The 26,432-nt window shown below is 37.3% G+C and overlaps 1 protein-coding gene across 1 annotated transcript in view; it reads left to right on the forward strand.

The window, feature by feature from the left end:
- The window catches only part of TTN (titin), a 256,966-nt gene that overhangs the window by 15,263 nt on the left and 215,271 nt on the right, over positions 1 to 26,432 (forward strand). Inside the window, exons 13-45 of the mRNA XM_061379384.1 lie at positions 3,050 to 3,343; positions 3,458 to 3,583; positions 4,650 to 4,928; positions 5,197 to 5,262; positions 5,745 to 6,003; positions 6,564 to 6,624; positions 6,742 to 6,954; positions 7,690 to 7,832; positions 8,472 to 8,674; positions 8,793 to 9,023; positions 9,593 to 9,837; positions 10,548 to 10,771; positions 10,865 to 11,029; positions 11,133 to 11,301; positions 11,804 to 13,494; positions 13,583 to 13,864; positions 14,205 to 14,471; positions 14,621 to 14,893; positions 14,990 to 15,253; positions 15,352 to 15,612; positions 16,137 to 16,397; positions 16,878 to 17,141; positions 17,237 to 17,497; positions 17,663 to 17,923; positions 18,358 to 18,618; positions 18,703 to 18,844; positions 18,929 to 19,094; positions 19,299 to 19,530; positions 20,100 to 20,384; positions 20,484 to 20,609; positions 22,956 to 23,144; positions 23,840 to 24,214; positions 24,836 to 25,420. Coding sequence (XP_061235368.1) covers positions 3,050 to 3,343; positions 3,458 to 3,583; positions 4,650 to 4,928; positions 5,197 to 5,262; positions 5,745 to 6,003; positions 6,564 to 6,624; positions 6,742 to 6,954; positions 7,690 to 7,832; positions 8,472 to 8,674; positions 8,793 to 9,023; positions 9,593 to 9,837; positions 10,548 to 10,771; positions 10,865 to 11,029; positions 11,133 to 11,301; positions 11,804 to 13,494; positions 13,583 to 13,864; positions 14,205 to 14,471; positions 14,621 to 14,893; positions 14,990 to 15,253; positions 15,352 to 15,612; positions 16,137 to 16,397; positions 16,878 to 17,141; positions 17,237 to 17,497; positions 17,663 to 17,923; positions 18,358 to 18,618; positions 18,703 to 18,844; positions 18,929 to 19,094; positions 19,299 to 19,530; positions 20,100 to 20,384; positions 20,484 to 20,609; positions 22,956 to 23,144; positions 23,840 to 24,214; positions 24,836 to 25,420 — 9,124 coding nt within the window. The remainder of the gene's footprint in view (positions 1 to 3,049; positions 3,344 to 3,457; positions 3,584 to 4,649; positions 4,929 to 5,196; positions 5,263 to 5,744; positions 6,004 to 6,563; positions 6,625 to 6,741; positions 6,955 to 7,689; positions 7,833 to 8,471; positions 8,675 to 8,792; positions 9,024 to 9,592; positions 9,838 to 10,547; positions 10,772 to 10,864; positions 11,030 to 11,132; positions 11,302 to 11,803; positions 13,495 to 13,582; positions 13,865 to 14,204; positions 14,472 to 14,620; positions 14,894 to 14,989; positions 15,254 to 15,351; positions 15,613 to 16,136; positions 16,398 to 16,877; positions 17,142 to 17,236; positions 17,498 to 17,662; positions 17,924 to 18,357; positions 18,619 to 18,702; positions 18,845 to 18,928; positions 19,095 to 19,298; positions 19,531 to 20,099; positions 20,385 to 20,483; positions 20,610 to 22,955; positions 23,145 to 23,839; positions 24,215 to 24,835; positions 25,421 to 26,432) is intronic.

Here is a 26,432-nt window from a genome sequence, read left to right on the forward strand (position 1 = left end):
GCTGCAAGCGCACACTGCTGGCTCATGTTCATTTTCTCATTGACCAGCACCCCCAAGTCCTTCTCCACAGGGCTGGTCTGAATCTCTTCTCTGCCCAGCCTGTAGCTGTGCCTGGGATTGCTCCGACCCAGGTGTAGGACCTTGCACTTGGCATGGTTAAACTTCATGAGGTTGGCATCAGCCCACCTCACAAGTGTGTCAAGGTCCCTCTGGATGGCATTCCTTCCCTCCAGCGCATCAACCGAACCACACAGCTTGGTGTCATTGGCAAACTTGCTGAGGGCGCACTCAATCCCACTGTCCGTGTCAGCGATGAAGATGTTAAACAAGACCGGTCCCAACACCGATCCCTGAGGGACACCACTCGTTACTGGTCTCCAGCCGGACATTAAGCCATTGACCGCAACTCTCTGTGTGCGGCCATCCAGCTAGTTCTTTATCCACCAAGTGGTCCATTCATCAAATTGATGTCTCTCCAGTTCAGAGACAAGAATGTCGTGTGGGACAGCGTAGAACGCTTTACATAAATCCAGGTAGATGACATCAATTGCTCTACCACTGCCCATCAGTTCTGTAGCCCCATCATAGAAGGCTACCAAATTGGTCAGGCAGGATTTCCCCTTAGTGAAGCCATGCTGGCTGTCACCAAGCACCTTGTTGTTTTTCATGTGCCTTAGCATGCCTTCCGGGAGAATCTGCTCCAAGATTTTGCCAGGCACAGAGGTGAGACTGACTGGTCTGTAATTCCCTGGGTCATCCATTTTCCCCTTCTTGAAAATGGGGTTATATTTCCCTTTTTCCAGTCGTCGGGAACTTCACCTGACTGCCATGATTTTTCAAATATGATGGCCAGCAACTTAGCAACTTCATTCGCCAGCTCCCTCAGGACCCGCGGATGGATTTCATCAGGACCCATGGACTTGTGCACATTCAGATTTTTAAGATGGTCTCGAACCAATTCCTCTCCCACAGTGGGCCCAAGGTCTTCATTCTCACAGTCCCTGCATCTGCTTTCCAAGACTTGTGTGGTGTGGTGAGAGCCTTTGCTAGAGAAGACCGAGGCAAAGAAGTCATTCAGAACCTCAGCCTTCTCCAAATCCTGTGTAGCTAGTTCACCTGAGAGCTTCCTGAGGGGGCCTACATTCTCCCTAATCTGTTTTTTATTTGCTATGTACCTGTAGAATCCCTTCCTGTTATCCTTAATATCCCTAGCCAAGTTTAATTCTAACTGGGCCTTAGCTTTCCTAACCTGGTCCCTAGCTTCCCGGACAATATCTCTGTACTCTTCCCAGGCCACCTGTCCTTGCTTCCACTTTCTATAAGACTCTTTTTTCATTTAAATTTTCCTCAGCAGCTCCTTATCCATCCAAGGAGGTCTCCTGGCCCTCCTGCTGCACTTCCTTCTAGTTGGGATGCAACACTCCTGAGCTTGTAGCAGGTGATCCTTGAAGACCAACCAAGAGTCTTGAGCCCCCCTGCCCTCTAGGGCTATATCCCATGGAACCTTACTAAGCAGGTTCCTGAAGAGGCCAAAGTCTGCTCTTTTGAAGTCTAGGGCAGTGAGATTGCTCTTCTCACTGTCCTAAGGATCTCAAATTCGACCATCTCATGATCGCTGCATCCAAGGCTGCCCTGCAGTGCCACATTTCCAACGAGCCCTTCCCTGTTGGTGAGCACAAGGTCAAGCATGGCACCTCTCCTTGTCGGTTCCTCTATTACTCACAGAACAAAGTTGTCTTCCACACAATCGACGAACCTCGATTAACACAAACTTTAACATCTGTTCAAGTCTGTACAATTTATTACTTCTGACAATCAGACCCTAGCAGACATGGCTTTCTTCCTGTAGGACTCCTACAGTAGAAAAGCTTTCTTTCTGATTTTAATACAGCCAGGATCTCTCATATGTGGAAGAATAGCATAAATATTGGCTATAAAAGATTGCAGCTTTTATGTAATTCTATTGATCAACTTTGTTAGAAACTGTATGGTACATTCATAAAACAATTTTATAAAATACAATTGAAAGAGCACAACATATAAAGCTCAGAAGACTCAGAATACTAAGAGACTGCAGTTGCTTGTTAGAGGATGTAAATTTAGGGTAAAATTCAAATTGGTACAAACAATGATTTTGAATATAGGCAATAATACTGAATAAGACATCTTTGTTACCTAAGCACTAAAAATAAACAAATCTCTGCAAATGATCACATTTTAGCCTCACTTGTTATTTTATTTCAAGGTGATAATGACTTTAAAATCAGCATGAAGTTATCTATTAGGAAGGTATCCTATCTACAAGGCATAAATAGGATATGCTTTGGTGCTACCTCCAGATCAGTTATGACAGTAATAATAAACACCAGTTAATAAACACCAGTAGTGACTGTCCTATTACCTATTGTTGTCTGACAGGACAAAAATTAAGACTCCGATAACACAGAATTTGACAGTAGTTATCAGTTATAAGAAAAAAAAGAAAATTCCTGGTGCAAATGTGTTATTTCCAATGCCTCAGAAAACTCAGTTTTTCTTCTTTTGCAAAATAATTTGATAATTAGCCCTGAAACAACCAATATGCCTGGGGTAAAGTTTTTTATGGGTATATTCCATAGTAAATACATTCATATCAGGTGCTAAACACATTCTCTACATTTTTAGTAGCATCTAACAGTTTCATGGAGCTGATCAGCATACTGACTTTATGTGTACATGTACATATCTGCCAAAAGTAGCCGTAAATGTAACTATGAAGTATTAAAAGAGAGCTTGCATACAAATATTGATATGTATAAAGCAGACAAGCATATCTATCTTGAATGTGCAGATAGAGCTTCGAAAAGACTATATCTGAGTCTACTGACTCTGAAACGTATTTATGTGTGAACATATTTGATGATTACATTATTACTTTTGCATATGTATGCACACTTTCTTTTTTTGTAATATACTTTACTGAGCTTTATATTTATAAGTATTTGCCATATATGTAAGCCTTTAATATAATGATGAATATTTGTATAAATTTTGCCAATGTTATCCATAGACTGAAGCTGGAAAAAGGGCTGAAGCTGTAGCTACAGTTGTTGCCGCAGTTGATCAGGCACGTGTTCGATCACCCTGGGAACAACAACAAGTGGATGAAGCTTATGTAAAGCAGAAAACTTTGGAGTATGGCTATAAAGAGCAAGTAACAGACCGGGCTGCTGCTGTGACAGACCGGGTTGCGGAGGCCCCAGCAGAACGTCATGTTGTCACTAAAGAAGTTAAAACTGTCTATGTTCCTCCTGAAAAACATATCTCTGCTGCTGAAAAGAAGGAAGTTCAGATATCAACAGAGGTTAGACATTAGGTTACATTGCATTCTTTTCCAAAAACTGTGTCCCGGTGAAATCTGTTTAAGTTTGGAGAACAGCATCACATTCTCAAAAACTTTTTTCATTGCTTTGTGTAGATAAAAAGAGCAGCAGAAGCTAAGACGGAGAAAACAATTCATGTTGAACACCCACGACCTCGCACAGCAAGTCCTCACTTCTCAGTCTCAAAAATTGCTGTTCCTAAACCAGATCATACATATGAGGTAGGATGTGAAAACTGTATCCAAGAATAATTTGCTCCTTTATAGTAACAAGTGGGTCACCCTTTCCAAAGGCTTTTCCTCCTGCTCCAGTATGGTGCTTTCCCAAGAAGAGTTGTCTGCTCTTTGCAACTGTTTTTGTTTACAGCAGTGCTGTAAACAGATACATGAACTGCTAACATTTGATTTGTAATTATTAGTATTTAACACAGCTTATAATCTGTATAAGGATGCAGCTTCAATACATCATGTCATACAATGAAAACATAAATGTATCATGAAACTTATGTTTTTTAAAGACAAGAAGTATCCCTTTTCAGTCTTATGTGCATCAGTTCACTAGCACATTATACATATTGCTTCTTTCTTCCTTGCAGTTTACTACGTAATAAGCTAATTTTTGCGGTAGAAAAAAATCCAGACTGTATAATACTACACTATCCATTTTAATGTGTTTTTTTTTTTCCTGTTCTTCTATTCAGCTCCTTCACATTTAATTAAAAGTTCCCATTCAATGAATTTTCTCATTCAAGTACTCTCTCTTCACGTGGACCTTTAAAAGTGAAAGTTTTTTTCCGCTCAAAAAACCATTAAACACTATAAAAACTACCTAAGCTTTTTTTTTCTTGAAAGATTTATGTATGTTTGCCAATGTTATCACATCTAAAATAACATTTTGAAATCTCTTTTTTTAATCAATGACAGTTATATAATTAGTAGTGTTATTGCAGTATTAGACTGATTAAATGGAAAGCTAAGGCCTCAAGCGAATAAATTTAGAGGACATTTCTCATGTTGCATTTAAGAGCTTCTTCACAATTTAAAGATCAAATTCTAAAGTAAAATGTTAAACATCAAAAATAATACAAAGATATTATATCTCTGGTATTCTACTTCAATCTAAAACTAGAATTCATTTTTTGTATATGTAGCTTTTGTAGTAACAACAAATAAGTGACTAAGGAAGCAACTGGTACATATGCAATCTGCTTAAGAATGGCGTGTTTTAATGTTCCCTTTGAAAACAAGAGAACAACAAAGCTGTAACTCTTGCTCTTCTATTCCTAAGGTTTCAATAGCTGGATCTGCCATGGCTACTCTGCAAAAAGAGTTAGCTACTACTGCCGTCCAAAAGATCACCAAGCCTGTGAAGCCACCTCAGCTAAAGCCTCAAGAAGTCAGGATAAAAGCAGAGCCAGTTGCCCCTCCACAGTTTCCTTTTGGAGAGGCTGCTGAGGCCTATAAAAGTCATTATGATGTTGAGACTAAAAAGGAGATAGGTGTAAGCGTTAAAGGTGAAGCAGTGCGAGAAGAACACTTGATGTTACGGAAAGAAGGTGAAGAAAAGGTATGTTATTAAGCAAATTTCCATCACTTTGACTGACTCACATCTTAAAAACATAGCATAGCCTCACTTGTTTGCTGTTTTCTCACTACAATTTTTCTCTTTTACAGCATTCTACTGACTTTTCTCTCTTTGTTTTACACAAATCCTTCTAAGGACCTAATATTTACCTATGACAAGCAAAGAGTTTTCTTCAATTTCTTATCTAAATTCTGCTGTTTATGTCCTTGGCTTTGTTAAGTGTTTATTAACTGTGTTTTAAACAACCTAGGTGACAGAAACTGCCAGAGTTCCTGTGCCTGCAGAAATCCCTGCTACTCCACCCACCTTTGTCTCAGTAAGTAATTTATATCCAGATTAGGGGATTTTCATTATGTTTTTACCCAGTTTGCATTTTGAATTTTATCTTTAAAGACCTGAACATGAAAATTGTCTTTTAAACTCTGTATTAAACTTATTATCCACACAATTTGTCTCTGATGCAAACTATTCTGAATGTCTGTTATGGTGGTGATTCTTCACAATTGTCACATAGTAGGTTGACCTATGCAGCAGTGAAACAGTTTCTCACCATGATCTGCATAAACATCAACCTAACTTTTAATTTTCTTGTTAATAAAAGTGGTGTTCAGAGTTCCCAAATTCAGTTTCAAATACTTCCCTTTGGAAAATGCCACTTTTTTCCTGGGTACACTGCTGAACAGAACACTGTTTTGAAGTAGACATTAATTTTTCCATTCAAATAGGTTTTAGTTAATTCAATGGCTATTCAGCACTGAAAATATCTACTGACTGTGATACCTGGTTTTTGTCATACAGGGCCTCAAAAATAAGACTGTGACTGAAGGAGAGTCTGTCACTCTGGAGTGCCATATCTCTGGTCATCCTCAGCCTACCATAACATGGTACAGGGAAGACTACAAGATTGAGAGCTCAATGGACTTCCAGATAACTTTCAAAGCAGGGCTTGCTCGCCTTGTGATTCGTGAAGCTTTTGCAGAAGACAGTGGAAGATTTACGTGCACTGCTACGAATAAGGCTGGGAGTGTCAGCACATCTTGCCACTTATGTGTGAAAGGTATATATATTTATAGGCTGATAGAATCATTTAGGTTGGAAAAGACCTTTCAGATCATTGAGTACAACTGCTAGCCTAACACTGCCAAGTGCACCACTAAACCATGTCCATGAGCACCACATGCATGTTTAAATACCTCCAGGGATGGTTACTCAACTAATTCCCTGGGAATCCTGTTCCAACTGATAAACCTTTTGGTGAAGACATTTTTTCTAATATCCAATCTGGACTTCAGGCTATTTCCTCTTGTCAATGTAGGAGGAATATAATTTTGTTGACTGAATATTATTAGTAATGTAACTTAGGCATTTTGTCAGCTCCCGAGTAGAATATATGCCCTGAATTGTATTCCAGGGCGGTTAGGTAACAGGGCTGTAAGAACATGAGGAAAAGGCCAACTTGTGTACTGATGAAGACTCTTAAATTGCTTCCTCAGTGGAAGTACCTGGCCCTCTGAGCCAACCAACTACTTAACCTTCTCTTTCTTTGAGACAACTAGAGTAATTGCTTAAGCACTATTAAAGTATTTTAAATTCCACTTTGTGGTGTTTGCATTGCAGTTTCAGAGGAAATTGAGACTCGAGAAACCATTTCTGAGAAAGCTGTTAGAGAAGAGAAACGGTAAAGTTACTTTCCTAAACAGACTACTGCTACTGTGGTCTTTAGTTTCTTGAATTCTGTTTAAGAGAATTTCAGACATCAGCTGACTTACTTACCTGCATTGGAATCTTATTTCAGCTACATGGAGACAAAAGACATTGTAATGGAAGATGTCTCTGCTGCAGTAGAGGAAGTATCTGGAGAACCCATACCTCCTTTCTTCATAAGAAAACCCATGGTACATAAATTAATTGAAGGTGGGAGCATTATTTTTGAATGCCAAGTAGGAGGCAACCCAAAGCCACATGTCTACTGGAAAAAAGGTGGAGTTCCTCTAACGACTGGCTACAGGTACTTTGAATACAATCACAAAATCTATCTCAACATAATTTTTAGGAATATTTCATTTACATTACTATAATTTTCATTCCCTTAATGATGCTAAGACAAACAACATCACTTATTTCTGTGAAATATTATTTCTAAAATGGCAAAATCATAGCATCATGTCTTAATATGAGAATTTGAAGGCCAAGTTTCAAAATACAAACATTCAAAAGACCATAAAATGAGAAATATTTCATATGTTTAAAAACAAATCAGGAAGAAGTTTTACATTTTTTTACTCTGTTTATGATTCTACAATTCTATGCCATGTTTGTATTCTGACTGGAAATGCTGTCTATTGAGAGCAACACACTTTCTAGCAGAGGAGAAAAACAAACACATTTGTAGCATTCTTGAAATAAATCATGCTATAATGACCCATATTAGGACAAATTACGTGCACACAGCATATACCATTTTACTGTGTCTGATAATTGACTTCAATATTTCTGTTTGTATTGCTGTTTGCATGCCATTCAGACAACAGACAGAAAGTAGACCTGTAGCCTAGTTTCAGCATGGTTACATTGCCTGCACTGTTCTGCAGGTTCATTGAGTGAGAACTGCCTGCTGAAGTTTCAGTCTTTGTCTTGCATAAGTTAGGAGTGATTCCAATTAATTTTATGATTAAAAGCAAATTCACTAAAAAATTATGTTAATCAGAATTATAGAGAACTTATACTTTTGTGTTTTCTACAGATACAAAGTGAGTTACAAAAGAGAAACCGGGGAATGCAAACTTGAAATTTCCATGACTTTTGCCGACGATGCCGGAGAATATACTATTATTGTTCGTAATAAACATGGCGAAGCTTCTGCAACGGTCTCCTTACTAGAAGAAGGTACATTGCAGGAGAGAAATGTTTCTTAAACTTAACTCTAAATTGTGAAAAATATTTTGAATTTTTCTGCAAATTCAGTGCATCCTAGTTTAGTCAATTCAAGAAATGTAAAGGGAGATTGGGTGGCTCTGTTTCTGCAAAACAGATTATTTGACCTCAGGCTCTTGAAAGACTTTATTCTTTGCTAGAATGTGGACCTACAGGAACCTTCTTCCTTTGGCATCCATAACAGTCTGCATAACATAAGACATTCAGAGAGTGATGTAGGGAAAGGAAGCTAATCAAGTAATAGGTTATTCTATTACAGGAAAAAAAAACTTTTTATTTTTTTTTTATTTCCCCTTGTAAAAATGCATGAAAGTTTGTAGGAGACAGAGCCATGGTGAAGAAACTGTAAAATAGTCTCTATAGGTGCTTTCACTTTCAGAACTAGAATACCTAAATAGCACAGTAAAACTTCTACCTGTTTATAAAGCTCATCTGAGCTTTGGATTTTATTGCCGTTTGTCCTTTATTGGCTAAACAGACAGAAACTCTGCTTGAATCACCGAAACCAGTAAAATAAATGTGTACTTGTTTTCTCTATTCAATCCAGTGAAAATCACAATTTATCAAAATTAATGTGTTCTTAATTCTTAGCTGATTATGAAGCCTACATAAAATCCCAGCAAGAAGCAATGTATCAAACTCAAGTGACTGCATATATTCAGGAACCTAAAGTGGCTGAGGTAGCCCCAGCTATTTCATATGGTGACTTTGAAAAAGAGTATGAAAAAGAACAAGCCCTAATTAGGAAGAAAATGGCGAAAGATACAGTGATGGTCAGAACTTTTGTAGATGAGGTATGTCTACCACTCCATACCAATTTTGTATACTGACACCAGTACAAATTGCTGGTAAAGTACAAATCACTTCTTTACAAGGTCTGAGACACAGAACTCCTGTTTTTTTTATCTGTAGGAATTCCATATTTCTTCTTTTGAAGAAAGACTTATCAAGGAAATTGAGCTCAGAATTATTAAGACCACCTTAGATGAACTTCTTGAAGAAGACGGTGAGGAGATGATGGTCGATATTTCTGAATCCGAAGCTATAGAAGCAGGATTTGATTTAAGGTTAAAGAATTACAGAACTTTTGAAGGAACAGGAGTTACTTTCCATTGCAAGACAACTGGATATCCATTGCCAAAGGTACTCCAAACCTGGTTAACATTAATCTATATTTAAAAAACATCTGGTGCTCTACTTGAAAAATCCCTTAACATCTCATTGTCAGACATTCTATATTATGCATAGAAAAAAGCAAATCTCAAAGGAAATCCAGTCTTTTGCTTTGATATTAAACTGAATTTTCCTTTTGTCCCTGAATAAAATAGTGTTAGGTTGATTAGCCAGTTCAGAGGTAGAAACCTCTAACCAATAGATTTACCAGCTAAATTGGTCTTGATTCTGAGTATCTCTTAGTTAGCCCACACAAGAGGAGAACACAGTAGCAAGTTCAGTCTAGGTCACTTTGCTCTCCATCAAAATGGGCTTTATATGTATTTCTAGTTCCAAATTTCATGTTTCAGGCTACTGTGAAAACACACTATTTTAGTCTTTCTATCAAGTAAAAATATTCATGTTAACACATGCACTTGGGTTGTGATGATGCACCAGCTGAAAAGTAAGAAATTGTAATATGTTTTATGCATGGATCATTACTGGACCTTTGTCTTTAGGAGAGCTCACATAGCATTCCATTGTTTCTTTCCATGCAGATTGCATGGTATAAAGATGGTAAACGCATAAGGCACGGAGAACGCTACCACATGGAAGTTCTGCAAGACGGCAGTGCTAGTCTCCGTTTGCCTGTTGTTCTACCTGAAGATGAAGGAATTTATACTGTTTTTGCCAGTAACATGAAAGGAAATGCCATTTGCTCAGCAAAACTCTACGTTGAGCCAGTTGCACCCACAGCAACTCCAGGTTATATGCCAGGACCAGAAGTTATGAGAAGATATAGGTATGTACAAAATAATATATAAATTTCATAAGACTTTAGTGTGCTGTGAGAGACAGTCCAAAAACTCATTATGTAGCAGCTAAACAGCTTAAGTTATTGGAGTCTGTGTGCCTCTACAGGAGATGTAAATGTTTTTTTCATGGCTTATATTGATTTTTGTGGCAATTCTTTGTCTGATTTTCCTTCTTAATGAGCAATGCACTTTCCAGAGCACTATCATTCACATGCCTATCCAGTCACAGTATCAGATTTCTGACCTCCTAACCATATTTATTTCTTAAGTACTAATGTTTTGGGAAAAAAATTATTCTGCAGTTGGAGTTTTAGTACTGTGTGCAGCTCCTATTTCCCACCCTTGAAATAGCTGTATTTCTATATCAGAAAAAATCCAGCATTGCCATGACGTGTGTTCTGTTTCCATATACGTACACACACATGCACAGGATTACATTCATATCTGTACAATATCCAAAACCCCAAAACTTTCCTGGCTGTGATGTATGCTATTCAGCTGTAAAAACTGCTTGCAAAAACATAAAGAAAATTGACTATGAATAAAAACTAATTTTGTCATGATTTCTCATATAGATAAATTAGTTAAAACTTTTTTTAGAATGAATTTTGCTAAAGGAAAATGTTAAACTCTTTTTAGCATGTCAACCCACTGCTGTATGATGTGACCATACATCTGTCTTATCTTTTACTTCAAGGTCTATTTCTCCACGATCTCCAAGCAGGTCTCCTGCTCGCAGTTCTCCTTCTCGTTCTCCTGCCCGCAGATTAGAAGAAACTGATGAAGGGCAACTAGAGAGACTATACAAACCAGTTTTTGTGCTGAAACCTACATCATTTAAATGTTCACAGGGGCAGACAGCAAGATTTGACTTAAAAGTTGTTGGCAGACCTATGCCAGAGACATACTGGTTCCATAATGGTACATCAGCCTCATTTTCTTCTATGCGTTTTACATATGGTTGAGGCACTGTTTTGAGTGAAACTTTTATTTCATTTTTTAATGCATCTGCAGGTCAACAAGTGATTAATGACTACACCCATAAAATAGTGATCAAAGAAGATGGCACCCAGTCATTGATCATTGTTCCTGCTATGCCGGAGGACTCTGGAGAATGGGCTGTAATTGCTCAGAACAGGGCAGGCAAAGCCTCAGTCTCAATGACACTGACAGTGGAAGGTATCTATTGTGCACACTATTTTTAGGAGGCTAAGGAGTGTTTCTTATTAAAAACTGTGGTTGTGCCATTTCCTCTTGTGATAACTTACCCTTCCTCTTTCAGCCAAGGAAGACCTAGTCAGACCACACTTTGTGGAAAGGCTGAGGAATGTTAGTGTAAAGGAAGGCTCTAGACTGGAGATGGCAGTGAAAGCTACTGGTAACCCTAATCCTGACATTGTATGGCTGAAGAACAGTGACATCATTGTACCTCATAAATACCCCAAAATAAAGTAAGCATTTTTATCTTGTTTAAATAGGAAAGGAGTTAATAATCATCATCCTGCACATTGCCTCCTACAGCATGCTGACTAACCCCAATTCCATAGAAAGGATTCATTAAGGGCTTAGACCAATGGCTACTGAAGTTACAGCTTTTGCATTGCAGCAAGGCTAAGAGATCTAAAATATCTAATAGGATTCACTCATTTTTTCCAGGTTGTGTATTTGTGTATTTTGTATTCTGCAAAGCTTTAACAACAGAGAGTTAGGGAAACTTTATCTGTCTCTGCAAGCAAAAAAACCCAACATTGAATTCAATACTGGGTATTATTATCCTCATCTGTTTGATTCATAGGCACTACATTCATAAATATAAACATGAATACACATAAACATGTCTAATTCCTCCAGAGATTTGCCTTTGGAAGTTTTGACATCATTTTGGAGAAGGGCAAAACTGAATGATAAAGAAGTACACAAAATGTAAAAATCCCAATTGTTTTAATATTTCAGGATTGAAGGAACCAAAGGGGCAGCTGCCCTTAAAATCGAATCTACTGCCAGGCAAGATGCTGCATGGTATACTGCTACTGCTATCAATAAAGCTGGGCGGGACACTACTCGGTGCAAAGTAAATGTTGAAGTTGAACATACAGAACCTGAACCAGAAAGGAGATTAATCATTCCAAAAGGAACTTACAAAGCCAAGGAGATTGCAGCACCAGAGTTAGAGCCTCTCCATTTGCGTTACGGTCAAGAGCAATGGGAGGAAGGAGATCTCTACGACAAAGAAAAGCAACAGAAACCATTTTTTAAGAAGAAGCTTACATCTTTAAGGCTCAAACAATTTGGACCAGCACATTTTGAGTGCAGGCTTACACCAATTGGTGACCCTACCATGGTGGTGGAGTGGCTGCATGATGGCAAACCCTTGGAAGCAGCTAACAGACTCCGCATGATCAATGAGTTTGGGTACTGTAGCTTGGACTATGGAGTAGCCTATTCCAGAGATAGTGGAGTTATCACTTGCAGGGCAACCAACAAATATGGTACAGACCATACATCTGCTACTCTGATTGTCAAGGATGAGAAAAGCCTTGTGGAAGAATCCCAGTTGCCAGAAGGCAGAAGGGGGCTGCAGCGAATTGAAGAGTTAGAAAGAATGGCCCATGAGGGTGCTCTTCCTGCAGTTGCAATGGACCAAAAGGAAAAACAAAAACCAGATATAGTTTTGGTTCCTGAACCTGCAAGAGTCCTGGAAGGAGAAACAGCACGATTCCGTTGCCGTGTGACTGGCTATCCTTTGCCCAAGGTCAACTGGTACCTCAACGGACAGCTCATCCGTAAAAGCAAAAGGTTTAGACTCCGTTATGATGGAATCCACTACCTGGATATTGTGGACTGCAAATCGTATGACACAGGAGAGGTGAAAATCACTGCAGAGAATCCAGAAGGCTTTATTGAGCATAAGGTGAGACTTGAGATCCAGCAGAGGGAAGACTTCAGATCTGTTCTTCGTCGGGCACCTGAACTCAAACATGAGCCTGTACTGCCAGAGCCTGGAAAACTTCTCTTTGAGGTACAGAAGGTAGACAGACCTGCAGAGGCAACAACCAAAGAAGTGGTGAAACTGAAAAGAGCTGAAAGAATCACTCATGAGAAGCTTTCAGAAGAATCTGAAGAGCTGCGTAGTAAATTCAAGCGTAGGACAGAAGAGGGCTATTATGAAGCCATCACTGCTGTGGAACTTAAGTCTCGCAAAAAAGATGAATCATATGAAGAAATGTTGAGAAAGACAAAAGAAGAACTTCTTCACTGGACCAAAGAGATCCCAGAGGAAGAGAAGAAAGCACTTCCTCCTGAAGGCAAAATCACCATTCCAACATTCAAACCAGAGAAGATTGAGCTTAGCCCAAGTATGGAGGCTCCCAAGATACTTGAGCGCATTCAGAGTCAGACCGTAGCCCAAGGAGCAGATGCACACTTCCGTGTGAGAGTAGTGGGAAAACCAGACCCTGAGTGCCAGTGGTTCAAAAATGGTGTGCAGATTGAAAGGACTGATCGTGTTTATTGGTACTGGCCTGAAGACAATGTTTGTGAATTAGTAATTAGAGATGTGACTTCTGATGATTCTGCCAGCATCATGGTGAAAGCAGTCAATATAGCTGGTGAAACTTCTAGCCATGCTTTCCTGTTAGTACAAGGTAATTTAAATTCTCTTACTTTCATCCTACTGCTTACCATAGTCTGTAGGGTCAGTGCATTGTTGATTCATTGCATATTGTTTTGCAGCCAAGCAGTTAATCAGCTTTACCCAGGAGTTACAAGATATTGTTGCAAAACAGAAAGACATCATGGCAACATTTGAATGTGAGACATCAGAACCCTTTGTCAAAGTGAAATGGTTTAAGGATGGAATTGAGATTCATTCTGGAGAGAAATACAGGATGCACTCAGACAGAAAAGCTCATTTTCTTTCTGTACTGGCAATTGAAATGTCTGATACTGATGACTACAGCTGTGCACTGATAGAAGATGAATCCATAAAAACTACTGCAAAGCTTACTGTTGAAGGTAAGAACACAGCACAATAACATGCAGTACTATTAAACAGGAATAAATAAAATAATTTAAACTGATGTCTAAGCAACTAAGAAATGTTCAAGCTGCTTCCATGTTCTTGGAATCCAGTATGAAAGTTTGGAGATATAGTTATGTAAAATGGTTACACCTCATATATATATATGTATATAATATATAAGCTGTATAAAGTGTGTTTATATATATAATACATATAATACATAAGGTATATATTATATATATAAAAACTTTCTTAGGCTCATTTAATAAGAAATGTTTTTATCACGGGGATCTAATGAAGCTTATTCATGAATGTAATTATTTTTGCCTGTAGGTGCTGTGGTTGAGTTTATTAAAGAACTTGAGGATATTGAAGTACCAGAATCCTTGTCAGGTGAACTTGAATGTGAGGTTTCCCCAGAAGATGCAGAAGGGAAATGGTATCATGGCGATGTTGAACTCACTTCTAATCATAAGTATGTGATCACATCCCGCCGTGGTCGCCAAATCCTCACTATTAAAGATGTTACTAAAGATGATCAAGGAGAATACAGCTTTGTTGTTGATGGAAAAAAGACTCAATGCCAACTGAAAATGAAGCGTAAGCCTTTCTAATACTTACATTGTCTCTGTATTATAGATTTTCTATATTGCACCATATATTATAGCTATATTGCTATATCCCATAGTGCCTTAATATACAATATTCTGCTTATCTGTTATGAGGATTAACTTCATTTCATTCCACAGCTCGTCCCATGGCTATTCTTCAAGGACTTACTGATCAAAAAGTCTGTGAGGGAGACATTGTACAGCTTGAAGTTAAAGTCTCCCTAGAAAATGTTGAAGGTGTCTGGATGAAAGATGGTCAGGAAATTCAATCAAGCGATCGTATTCACATTGTGTTGGATAAACAGTCACACATGTTACTTATAGAAGATGCAACAAAGGAAGACAGTGGAGCTTACTCTTTCAGTGCTCCTGGTCTTGGACTGTCAACCACTGGACAGATCACAGTATACAGTAAGTCATTATCATGATGTTGAAGATGCATTTGGTCCTTTAGGATTTCTTCTCAAAGGCCTAGTTTTTTCATGACAATTTTTATTTTCTTTATAGGTGTGGAAATAGTGGTGCCACTAAAAGATGTTCATGTAGTTGAAGGAACAAAAGCTATCCTTGAATGCAAAGTTTCAGCACCTGATGTGACTTCCTCCAAATGGTACTTAAATGATCATCAGATAAAGCCTGAAGAACGTGTACAAGCTGTTTGCAAAGGCACTAAACAGAGGCTTGTGCTTACCAGAACCTATGCATCAGATGAAGGATATTATAAGCTGATGATTGGCAAAGTTGAAACAAGTTGCAATGTCACAGTTGAAAGTAGGTTTCCTTTAAGATGCACTGTGCTTTGTGAAATTATTTTTTAAAATACAAGACTGTGGAAATAACAAATATATTTGTATTTTATTCTTTTATAGAAATTGAGATTATTAGAGGTCTTCATGACATCACCTGCACTGAAACTCAGAATGTATCCTTTGAGGTGGAGCTCTCCCATTCAGGAATTGATGTAATCTGGCATTTCAAAGACCGAGAAATAAAGCCTGGTCCTAAGTATAAAATTGAAGCACATGGCAAAATATATAAATTGACAGTGGTGAAGATGATGAAAGATGATGAAGGAGAGTATGTATTTCATGCTGGAGAGAAGAAAACATCTGGAAAGCTTATAGTAGCAGGTTAGTATTGTTAAAGTCCACGATTTTTATTTCACTGTGATTTACAAACAATTTTCAATGTTACAGTTTTTTAGGTGTAGTTATTGTGCTGTTTCTGCACTTTTCTTGTCTTTACCTTTTTTCTATCTTCTCCTTGCTCTTCCCCTTATCTTTTGTGATTGGTATAATTTGAATTCAACAAATCTTTTAAGTAAATGCTAATATGTTTTGCTAAATCAAAGCTATAGTATGGAATGCTGTAGTATGCTTTTGATGTAATTAATGTAATAATTTTTTTTTTGTCTTGAAAGTTCAGTGTACTTACAGTGATAATAAAAATAATAAATGAGAATAACTAGGATAGAATTAAGAAACATCTTTTTGTGATGGTCAGGTCACATTCTATTCTTAATTTTTCACAGAACTCAGAATGTCTATGGGCATGCTGCAAATTAGGGCAAAGAATTCTTTACATATGATTGTACTTTGTATGTGGGAAAGTTGAACAGCAGTAAAACAAAAACATGTGGTCTGCTTCCCAACAGGTGGTGCCATTTCAAAGCCTCTCACGGATCTGACTGTGGCTGAGTCCCAGACATCTGTTTTTGAATGTCAGGTGGCAAATCCTGAATCAGAGGGCCAGTGGCTAAAACATGGTAGACCATTAGCTATGACAGATCAGTACCGTGCTGAATCTGATGGTGTAAAGAGAAGGCTCATTATCCCTGTCACAAAAATGGAAGATATGGGTGAATATAGCTATGAAATAGCAAGCTCAAAGACAACTGCCAAACTGAAGGTTGAAGGTCAGTATTCTTTATAATTAACTGTTTTCTTTAAGATTCAGTCCAGCATTACGCACTGTGTCTTGGATCAGGCCCTAGGATACCAGCATATTTTATTTCCTTATATTTTTAAATACTTTTATACCAGGATGTGCTTTCTGAGGTAGCAAACTTATAGTGTTTTGGAGTCTCCATATCTGGAATTCAGCATTGTATTCTGCCAAAAAACACACATTTTGTTAGGAGGTTAGGAGGTAGAAATTCACATTTTGCTATTTGTGTAGTAAACATATGAAGTAAAAAACCCTGTTTCTGATAGATGCTACAAGTAAATCTTCCTTTTTGTATTCCAAGCATACCACTTTGGTGAAAACTGTATGAATCAATATATACATACTACATTTTAAAATGAAACACCATTATTCTGTTCTGCTTAGATGATTATTATATTTACTATCATTTTTAATTTTGGTCTGTTTTTTTCAATTTTTTTTTTTCTAGCTGTTAAAATAAAGAAGACACTAAAGAACTTGACTGTGACAGAAACACAGGAGGCAGTTTTCAGTGTAGAACTGACCCACGCTGATGTGAAAGGAGCTTTGTGGATTAAAAATGGTGTTGAACTTGAATCAAATGACAAATATGAAATTACAGTGAAAGGAACTGTTCACACACTGAAAATTAAACACTGTGTTGTCACTGATGAGTCTGTTTATAGCTTTAAGCTTGGAAAGATAGGAGCAAATGCCAGACTTCATGTGGAAAGTAAGTCAATCTGGTTTGAATATTTGGTTTAATGTGTTGTTTGAAATTCAAAATGAGCACACTGTTGAATCTTGCTAACTTTTTTTTTCCTTAAGCTGTCAAGATCATAAAAAAGCCAAAGGATGTGACTGCTTTGGAAAATGCTGTTGTCTCCTTTGAACTGAGTGTATCCCATGATACTGTACCTGTCCGATGGTTCCACAAAAACATTGAGCTTAAACAAAGTGAAAAATACAAGATGATCTCTCAAAGGAAAGTTCATAAGCTTATGCTGCATAACATATCTCCTGCTGATGCCGGAGAATACACAGCTCTTGTTGGGCAAATCGAGTGTAAAGCAAAACTGTTTGTGGAAAGTAAGTATACTAAGTAATTATACAAATTACTACATGAACTCATATTGAACAACTTGACCTGACACTTCACAGCCTGCTACTCTTGGTTTTTTTGTAGTCTTCCACACATACTGACTTTAAAAAAAAAATCCTTTATTTTCTTTTGCCTTTTTTTCCCCCTCTTAGCTATACACATCACGAAGACCATGAAAAATATTGAGATCCCTGAGACCAAAACCGCCTCTTTTGCATGTGAAGTTTCTCATTTCAATGTGCCTGCTGTCTGGTTGAAAAATGGTGTGGAGATTGAAATGAGTGAAAAGTTCAAAATAGTAGTCCAGGGAAAACTCCATCAGCTCAATATCATGAACACAAGCAGTGAAGATTCTGCAGAATACACCTTTATCTGTGGAAATGACAGAGTCAGTGCAACCCTGACTGTAAAACGTACGTAAGAATGAAATTAGCCAGGATATTCTACAGTTACTAGTAATAAAGATTGTGTTAATAGATACACTTGGTGCAATTCAGAAAAAAACAACACTGTTGTAGAGGTATTTTCAAATAACCCTAAACAGTCTTAATTACACTTTTAAAAGACATCCAGAAGCTGTGAATGTGAAAGTCACATCCCGGATTCTCCTGTTTAGGCCAATATACCTAAACGCTAAGCTACCATAAGAGATAAAATTTGGATACCTATGTCGTTCAGAAATTTTGTGAAATTTAATTGAAGTATTAATTGTAGAACCTTCCTTTTAATATTCTAAAAAATCAGAATCCGTCTTAAAGAATTTTAAACATTTCTGAACCTGTTAACATGTATTTGAAAGAAAGCAAAGCAGAATAAAAAAATCCAAAACCATATCCTTTTCTTTTAGCCATCTTGATTACCTCCATGCTAAAAGACATCAATGCTGAAGAGAAAGATACGATAACATTTGAAGTTACTGTTAACTATGAAGGTATCTCATATAAATGGCTCAAGAATGGGGTAGAAATAAAATCGACTGATAAATGCCAGATACGAACAAAGAAGCTCACACATTCCCTCTCCATAAGAAATGTGCATTTTGGTGATGCTGCAGAATACACCTTTGTTGCTGGAAAAGCAGCTTCATCAGCCACTTTATATGTGGAAGGTATTTGCTCTTTTGATTTGTATATTTATTGATTTCTATTGGCTTAAGTATCACGGCACTAATTCTATTATTTATCTGCCCTAGCTCGTCACATTGAATTTAGGAAGCATATAAAAGACATTAAGGTTGTGGAGAAGAAGAGGGCTATTTTTGAATGTGAAATTTCAGAACCTGACATTCAGGTCCAGTGGATGAAGGATGGACAAGAACTCCAGATTGGTGACAGGTAAATGTTTGCTGCTACACTGTATTGACTTTTTTAATGTATTTTCCACAGGAAATAACTTGCTCATTTTTCTGATGTCCTTAGGATGAAAATTCAAAGAGAGAAATATGTGCATCGTCTCATCATTCCTTCCACAAGAATGTCTGATGCTGGCCAGTACACTGTAGTAGCGGGTGGAAACACATCCAGTGCCAAGTTGATAGTGGAAGGCCGTGACATTCGTATCAGAAGCGTCCGTAAAGATATTCAGGTAAGGCATATACAGAAGCATAGATGTTTCATAGCTTTATCACTCAAAGAATAATGAAAAGGAAAGGAGGCAGTATCTAACCAGCAGGAGTCCTAGCACAAAAATCTGTAATCATAAGGTCACAGCCTTCTTCTAGGAAACTGGAATGTGGGACCATCTGTAAAAACAGATGCTGTTTCTAATATTTACTCTACTTGTTCAAAGGTCCTTGAAAGACAAAGAGCTGAAATTGAATTTGAAGTCAATGAAGATGATATTGAACCACAGTGGTACAAGGATGGTATTGAGATCAACTTCCAATATGAGGAAAGATACAGTTATGTGGTAGAAAGGAGAATTCATCGAATGAGTATCTTTGAAACTACTTACTCTGATGCTGGAGAATATACTTTTGTTGCAGGACGGAATAGGAGTTCTGTTGTTCTCTATGTGAATGGTATGTGTCCCCACAAGCAATGCTTTGACTGTTGTTTTATTTTTACCCTGAAAGTAAAAAAAAAAAAAAAAATTATAAAAAAAATTAAATAAAAAAAAATTAAATTAAAAAAAAAAAAAATCTAAAGAGAATGCCTGGAACATTACCAAAATCCTCATGTACATGGATCTTTCTTGTTCTACTGCTAGCTTGCTAGCGGATGAAAATACTGTAGTAGTTCTTTTCCCCATGGCATTTATTTACACCAGGAAATTCTTAAGTCCAAATAAAACTAATATGCTCATATGGACAAATAACACCTTGCCAGGAGGATCAACATAGAAATTCTTGGACACATTTTGCCAGAAAACTCTTACACTAACACAGTTAACTATGTTAAAGCACCTGTTGCTAGATCATTCCCCCTGTATCAAATAAAAAAGGCAGGTTTTCATGGGCACACAATACTAGGACTAATGAGATTTCAGAAAATAAAATTCCATGGTAATATTTTTGAAGCCTTGATAAATATTGAGATTCCTCTCTCTCCTCCTTTCTTCTCTCCCTTTTTTCCCCCACACAATTTGCAGCTCCAGAGCCACCCAAGATTATTCAAGAACTAGAGCCAACCACTGTGGAGTCTGGCAAGCCTGCCCGCTTCTGTGCTATGATATCAGGCAAACCCCAGCCCAAAATTTCCTGGTACAAAGATGATCAACAGCTTTCTTCAGGTTTCAAGTGCAAATTTCTTCATGATGCACAAGAATATACCCTATTGCTCATTGAAACTTTTCCTGAAGATGCAGCAGTGTACACCTGTGAAGCAAAAAATGACTATGGAGTTGCTACAACTTCAGCTTCGCTTTCAGTAGAAAGTGAGTTTCCCATGCTGAGAACAAGGTTTGTGAAATGAGATTGCCAACGTGTATGGTCATCTTCATCTTTATAAATGACTTCCTTTTGTTATCCTCTAGTCCCAGAAGTTGTTTCTCCTGAACTAGAACTGCCAGTGTATCCACCTGCTGTCTTAATGCCGCTACGTGATGCTGTTACATCCGAGGGACAGTCTGCTTGTTTTCAGTGCAGAGTTACAGGGACAGGTGGGTTAAATGAAATCCTTCACACCGTTTCATCTCTCAGAATTTTTCATCTTGAACTCAGAGGAAATTCAACAGTATATATGCTGGAATCATTCTTTCCCTAGAAATACAGTTATCTGATATATGCACACAGCAAAATGTTACTCACTGATAGCTATCAGTTAAGCAAAGTCAAAGGTGGCTCTAGTTCTTGAGCATGCTCTAAGCATGAAAGCCATAAGTTGTCACAAACATTAAACATTTCTAAAAAGGTTTGTTTCAAAGAAATTGTCTTTGAAAACTTCTCAGGGTTTCAAATGCTAACTGATGTTTGAAAACTGTGCCAGTGAGTAAAATGCATAATTTCAGAACATAGAGTATCATGTCTTTTTAAGTGTAGATTTGCTTTAAATAAGATTGCTAGTTTTTGTTACAGTGAATATTATTCTACATTTAAAAGAATTGTCTCCAAGTTAACACTAAACCCAGTATAAATATCTTTCTTCAATAAATGACCTTGAGTATGACTAATACTAAAATATTCATATGGAATTCAATGCAGAATAAGATCCAGTTTCAACCCCAAAGGATTTACAGTTGTTCAAAGATAAATAAAGCTCCAAATTTAAAAATAATCCTGAGTGATAGCTTTGTAAAAGTCCACAAAAAAATTGATAATATACATTCACATACCAATACCAATATATATCATTTGCATTGTTATTACCGGAAATCAAATTCCAAATAATTAAAAAAAAAAAAAAAAAAACTTCACAACAAATTTGTCTCTGTTCTAGAAGTGGTGCTAAAATTCAGAAAATGTATGTTGGAAAGGCTGGCTTGCCCTTTGTGCAAACCTAGTGTAAATTTTTTTACATGTTTTTATTTATGTGAATGTGATAGCTGCATTTACAGCACAGAGTATAAGAATACTTTTATCCAGGTCCCCTTTTATAGACCCTTAGAATGGTTTAGGTTGGAAAAAATATTTAAGATCATTGAGTCTAGCCATAAGCCTAGTACTGCTGGCCACTAAACAGACTGTTCACCACTAAACCATGTCCCTAAGTTCCATGTCTACACATCTTTCAAACACTTCCAGGGATGGTGACTCAATGACTTCCCAGGGCAGCCTGTTCCAATGCTTGACAACCCTTTCTGTGAAGAAATTTTTCCTATTGAAAATTTCCTGTTGCATACTTCTCACTTGAGTTTTGAAAACCTTTTATCTTAGGTTAGGTAATAGATGATTGCAAATACAGTTGTATTTTAATGGTACATGGTATGGACCTGACAATTGAAAACACTGTCTTTTTTCTTCTGATGGCACACTATGTGTGAAAACATTTGATTCATTGCGTAATATAGCAGTAGGTGGGGGTGAAGAGGTAAAGGTTAAAGCCTGCTTCAGTTCTCTTCTTTCTCCATGTCTACAAGAATCGATACAAGTTAAATAACATAACCTATGATATAGGAATTTTGAAAAGGTACAAAGACAAGATTTTCCTTGAGAAACATGAGGTGTAAAGCTTGTAATAGTTGCAACAAAAAGAGATAAGGTACTGTATTAGAAGAAGAATATTCCTTTTGAATTTCTTTAACCTGTTCACCTCAACCTAGTGTTTTTATAACTTTTTCAATCAGGCAATTGTAGCAGAATCATAAAATGGTTAGGGCTGGAAAGGACCTGAAGATCACCTAGTTCAAACCCCTCTGCCATGGGCAGGGATACTTCACACTAGACCATGTTGCCCAAGGCTCTGTCCAATCTGACCTTGAACACTGCAAAGGATGGAGCATTTACCGCTTGGGCAGCCTGTTCCAGTGCCTCACCACCCTCATGGTAAAGAGCTTTTTCCTTATATCTAACCTGAACTTCCCCTGTTTTAGTTTAAACCCATTACTCCTTGTCCTATCATAAGTCTTTAATGTAGAGCCCCTCTCCAGCATCCCTGTAGGCCTCCTTGAGATCATAGCTTAGTGTTGTCAGAAAACTTTCTGAGGGTGCACTCAATCCCACTGTCCATGTTGCTGACAAAGACATTGAAATAAGACTTTCTCCAATTTTAGTGGTAGATATATATTTTAAAATTTATACGTTAAAAGGGGAACGAAAAAAATATTTTTACTTGGGAACACAGCAGCATCAGAATCAGTTTTCCCATGCAAATATTTCTGAGAAATGGAAGCTTAACACAAGAAGCAGGCCACTTTCTGCTAATCATACATTACCACAGTAATAGAAGGCACATTTAAGCTTAAAAAAGATACTTGAGATTAAGTTTTCTGACAGCTATAATTATAGTAATACTTACCAATCTAATATCATAACTTACACATTTTCTCTTCTTCCTTTTGTTTGAGCAGATCTGAAAGTCTGTTGGTACAGCAAAGAGAAAGAGATCAAGCCATCACGGTTTTTTAGAATGACTCAGTTTGAAGACACTTACCAGCTGGAGATTGCTGAAGCTTACCCAGAGGATGAAGGAGTCTATACCTTTGTGGCTAGCAATTCTGTAGGCCAAGTGACAAGCACTGCTACCTTGAAGTTAGAAGGTACAATGTGCAGTTAAAGAAGATGTCTTGTTTAGGTTGTGTTCTAATACTAATCTTAATGTACACTGCCGATTATATGTGCGTCTTTGTCTGTAACGTTGCCTTTTAACTAGATTAATTACTACCATTTACAATGTCCACAGCACACATTTATGTCTTCAAAATATAGGTCATGCACACCAAAATTTATTTCACAATTTTTCAATGTTCCATGCACCTCACCTTTTCATTCTCTACGGTATTAGAATATGTTATGCACAAAGGATGGCAGAAATCTTCCTTCTAATGGAAATGCTTTGCTTACACATTCATTGATTTGCTTGTGAGAAGAATCTAGCAAGAGTTTTGTATAAAATTAATCACTTTGAGTGTTGGAAAACATGTTGAATAGAGGTGTGTACCAGGTACCTGAGCAGCTGAAGGTAAATAGTTCACATTCATATAAATTGATGCAACGTTGAACAAAGTTTTAAAGCAGAAATATTGTCTAGAGAATTTGCTATTTAAGTTCTATATTGTCTTTGATATTATTTAACCATAAATATTTTGTTTTCTTTTTGCAACAGATTTTATAAATGATGAATTAGGATAATTCATGCTGTTAAATTGCAAGTTAACACAAAAAGTCTTGAATGAGAGAGAAAATTTATTATAGCGTAGGGTAAGAAATTAAAAGTTGGCATGCTTCTTTTCAGGATTTAAAAAGGTTGAAGAAGTTACATCAGAGTCCCATTGGCATGTTTCTTCATCTGTTTCACTTAAGGAGGAGTCTATTGGCCAAAAGCCCACCTTTATCCAGCCTATTTCAAGCTGCAGGGTATGCAGCGGGGAATCAGTCAGATTTCAAGCTAGAGTCTTTGGCATGCCCAAACCAAAAATCCAGTGGTTTCATAATCAACAACTCATGTTGCCAACAAAAGACTTAGTTTTCCACTTTGATGAGTCTACAGGCACAGCTATACTGATAATAGTAGATGCTTTCTTAGAGCATGCTGGCCAATACTCTTGCAAGGCAAGAAATAGTGCTGGAGAAACAACTTGTACAGCTACACTTACAGTGACTGCAGAAGGTAAAGCCCCATTTTTACTTCAAAGGGATTCAGTTTGTTGTATACCACACTTTTACATTGTTACTAATGTTCTTCTTTCCTCATTTCACACGTTTTCTTTACCAGCTAATGTTAGTAGTACCTACCCTCTATAACCCAGCCACTCTCATTTCTTCTGTTTAAGCTGTAACATTTGGAAATTTACAGATTTGTATCTTGATATAGGCCAAATAATGGAATAATTTTACTGAAAGCATTCAGATTTTTAAAACAAGTAATTACGTGATGTTTATAGCATTGACTGAGCTATTTTGCATTATCCTGTAGGAGAAAAAAAAACCACACGACAATACCCCCTTAAAAAGTTCCATAGGAAGTTTCCAATACTAAAATGGACAACTTCAGTAGAAGAAGAGAGAAGCCTCAACTCTCTATCCACTGCATGACTAGCTTAGGCATCACTTGTCATTCATATATGTGAATGAATAATCTCTGTGTAAAGAGACTAGTGCATTTGGCATGCTGAGTTTTCAACTGAAGATCATTCATTTCATCCTCCATGCTGTTTGATTTTGTTCAGAGCATGGTCCAGTAAAGTTCTTCAGATACTAATATTGTTATTTTTGTTACTTGATTACACAGTGCAAGCCTTAGATAGGCAAAGTTCTGGGAAAGATGTAAAAGAATCTATGCGGTCGCAGGCTATAACAGAACTTCATGTTGCTCCTCTTACAAAGAAGGACACTGAAACTTATCAGAAAGAATTAAAATCACTGCAGCAATCATCCCAGGAGTTGGGTGTACAGGTTTTTGAAAGCATAGCAGAAAGTTTGACCATGAAGGCTGCAGCAGTTAAAGAAATGGAAGCCATGAACACAACAGTCCTTTCCCAAAGATCTCAGAGCACCAGGATATCTATGACCACTTCTCGGGAAATGAAAGATGTCCCTCCAAAGATTCTCTTGCAGCTCAGAGACCTGACTGTGAAATGTGGTGACACTGCTCAGTTCATATGTGCCTTAGAAAATGAATTCTTCTCTGAGTTTCTTTGGCTGCATGAAGGTGAAAAAATAGAAATGTCTGAAAAATTGAAGATATCACAAAATGGAAGTGTCTTACTGCTCACAATCCTAAATGTCCAGCTGACAGATCAAGGACTGTACAGCTGTACAGTATATAATGATTACGGAGGGGCAACAACTGCTGCAATACTAACTGTCACAGGTGGTTATCTGACTTTTAACATCATTACTTAACTTTTGCTTCTTCATTATTACTGCCTACAGCTAACTTACATTTCTTTTATTATATTTAATTAGGAAAGCACTACTAATGCTTAGAGGTATTTCCTCTACATTTACGGCTCTATTCATAAGTGATGTGTGGTACTGGGAGGTTGATATTGTAACTTTCCAGCAGTTACAGATGTCTGAGGCTTTTTATTGCTTATATGCTTCCTGATAAGCAGTAAGATGTAAAGCAAATCAGGCTGGCAGGAATTTTTACATTTTAAGAATTCATAAAGCTGAAATTTAAGGAAGAATGTCAAATAAGCAATGTTGAACTAGATACCCTGTCATTTCAAACTCTGTTGGTCCAACTTGTTTCCAGTAAGTCCAAGGTTCCAATTCCAAGGTTGGCAATATATTTTGAGGTACTTGAAAGTATTAATGGGTGCAAGTTGTATTACTGCACTAGTGAGTTGTCCTCTACCCTTAACTCTCATTGAGATATAAGTATTTATTTCCAATTCTTCCTGACATCACTATATTAGAATGTTAGTACTAATGTTACCACTAATGAAGATCCGAAAATGTATTATCACCACACTGGATGGGTTATAGTATTTCTGCTGTGCTGAAGGCAATCAAGTACAGAAAACTAAGATGAATAATGAGGAAGCCATTGACCCTATGGATTTCACTTTTACATATTGAAGTTTCTTTCTTCAGTCTTGAGCTATGTAAAGTGCTTTACATAATCTGCTGTTACTTACAAATTGAGGCTGTAAATTAAATGCAGAGATGTGCTTGTATTAGGTATTACAGGCCAAGTCTTGGTCCCATGAAAGTCTCATAGGCTTAACTGGTACCTAGAATTAGCCCAGCAGGAATAGAGCTCTTAAATGTGTAATATCACTGTTGTGGCACTAATATGCTGGATATTCTCTCAATACTAATTACTAGTGGGTTTTCCCCCTAAGTATAAGGATATTTTTTTTATTCCTGCAAAACATCTA

The sequence above is a fragment of the Neopsephotus bourkii genome, unplaced genomic scaffold (genome assembly GCF_033783945.1).
Source record: "Neopsephotus bourkii isolate Nb327-2 ecotype Australia unplaced genomic scaffold, CSIRO-AGI_Nbou_v1 NB_196, whole genome shotgun sequence".
In the NCBI taxonomy this organism is placed as follows: domain Eukaryota; kingdom Metazoa; phylum Chordata; class Aves; order Psittaciformes; family Psittacidae; genus Neopsephotus; species Neopsephotus bourkii.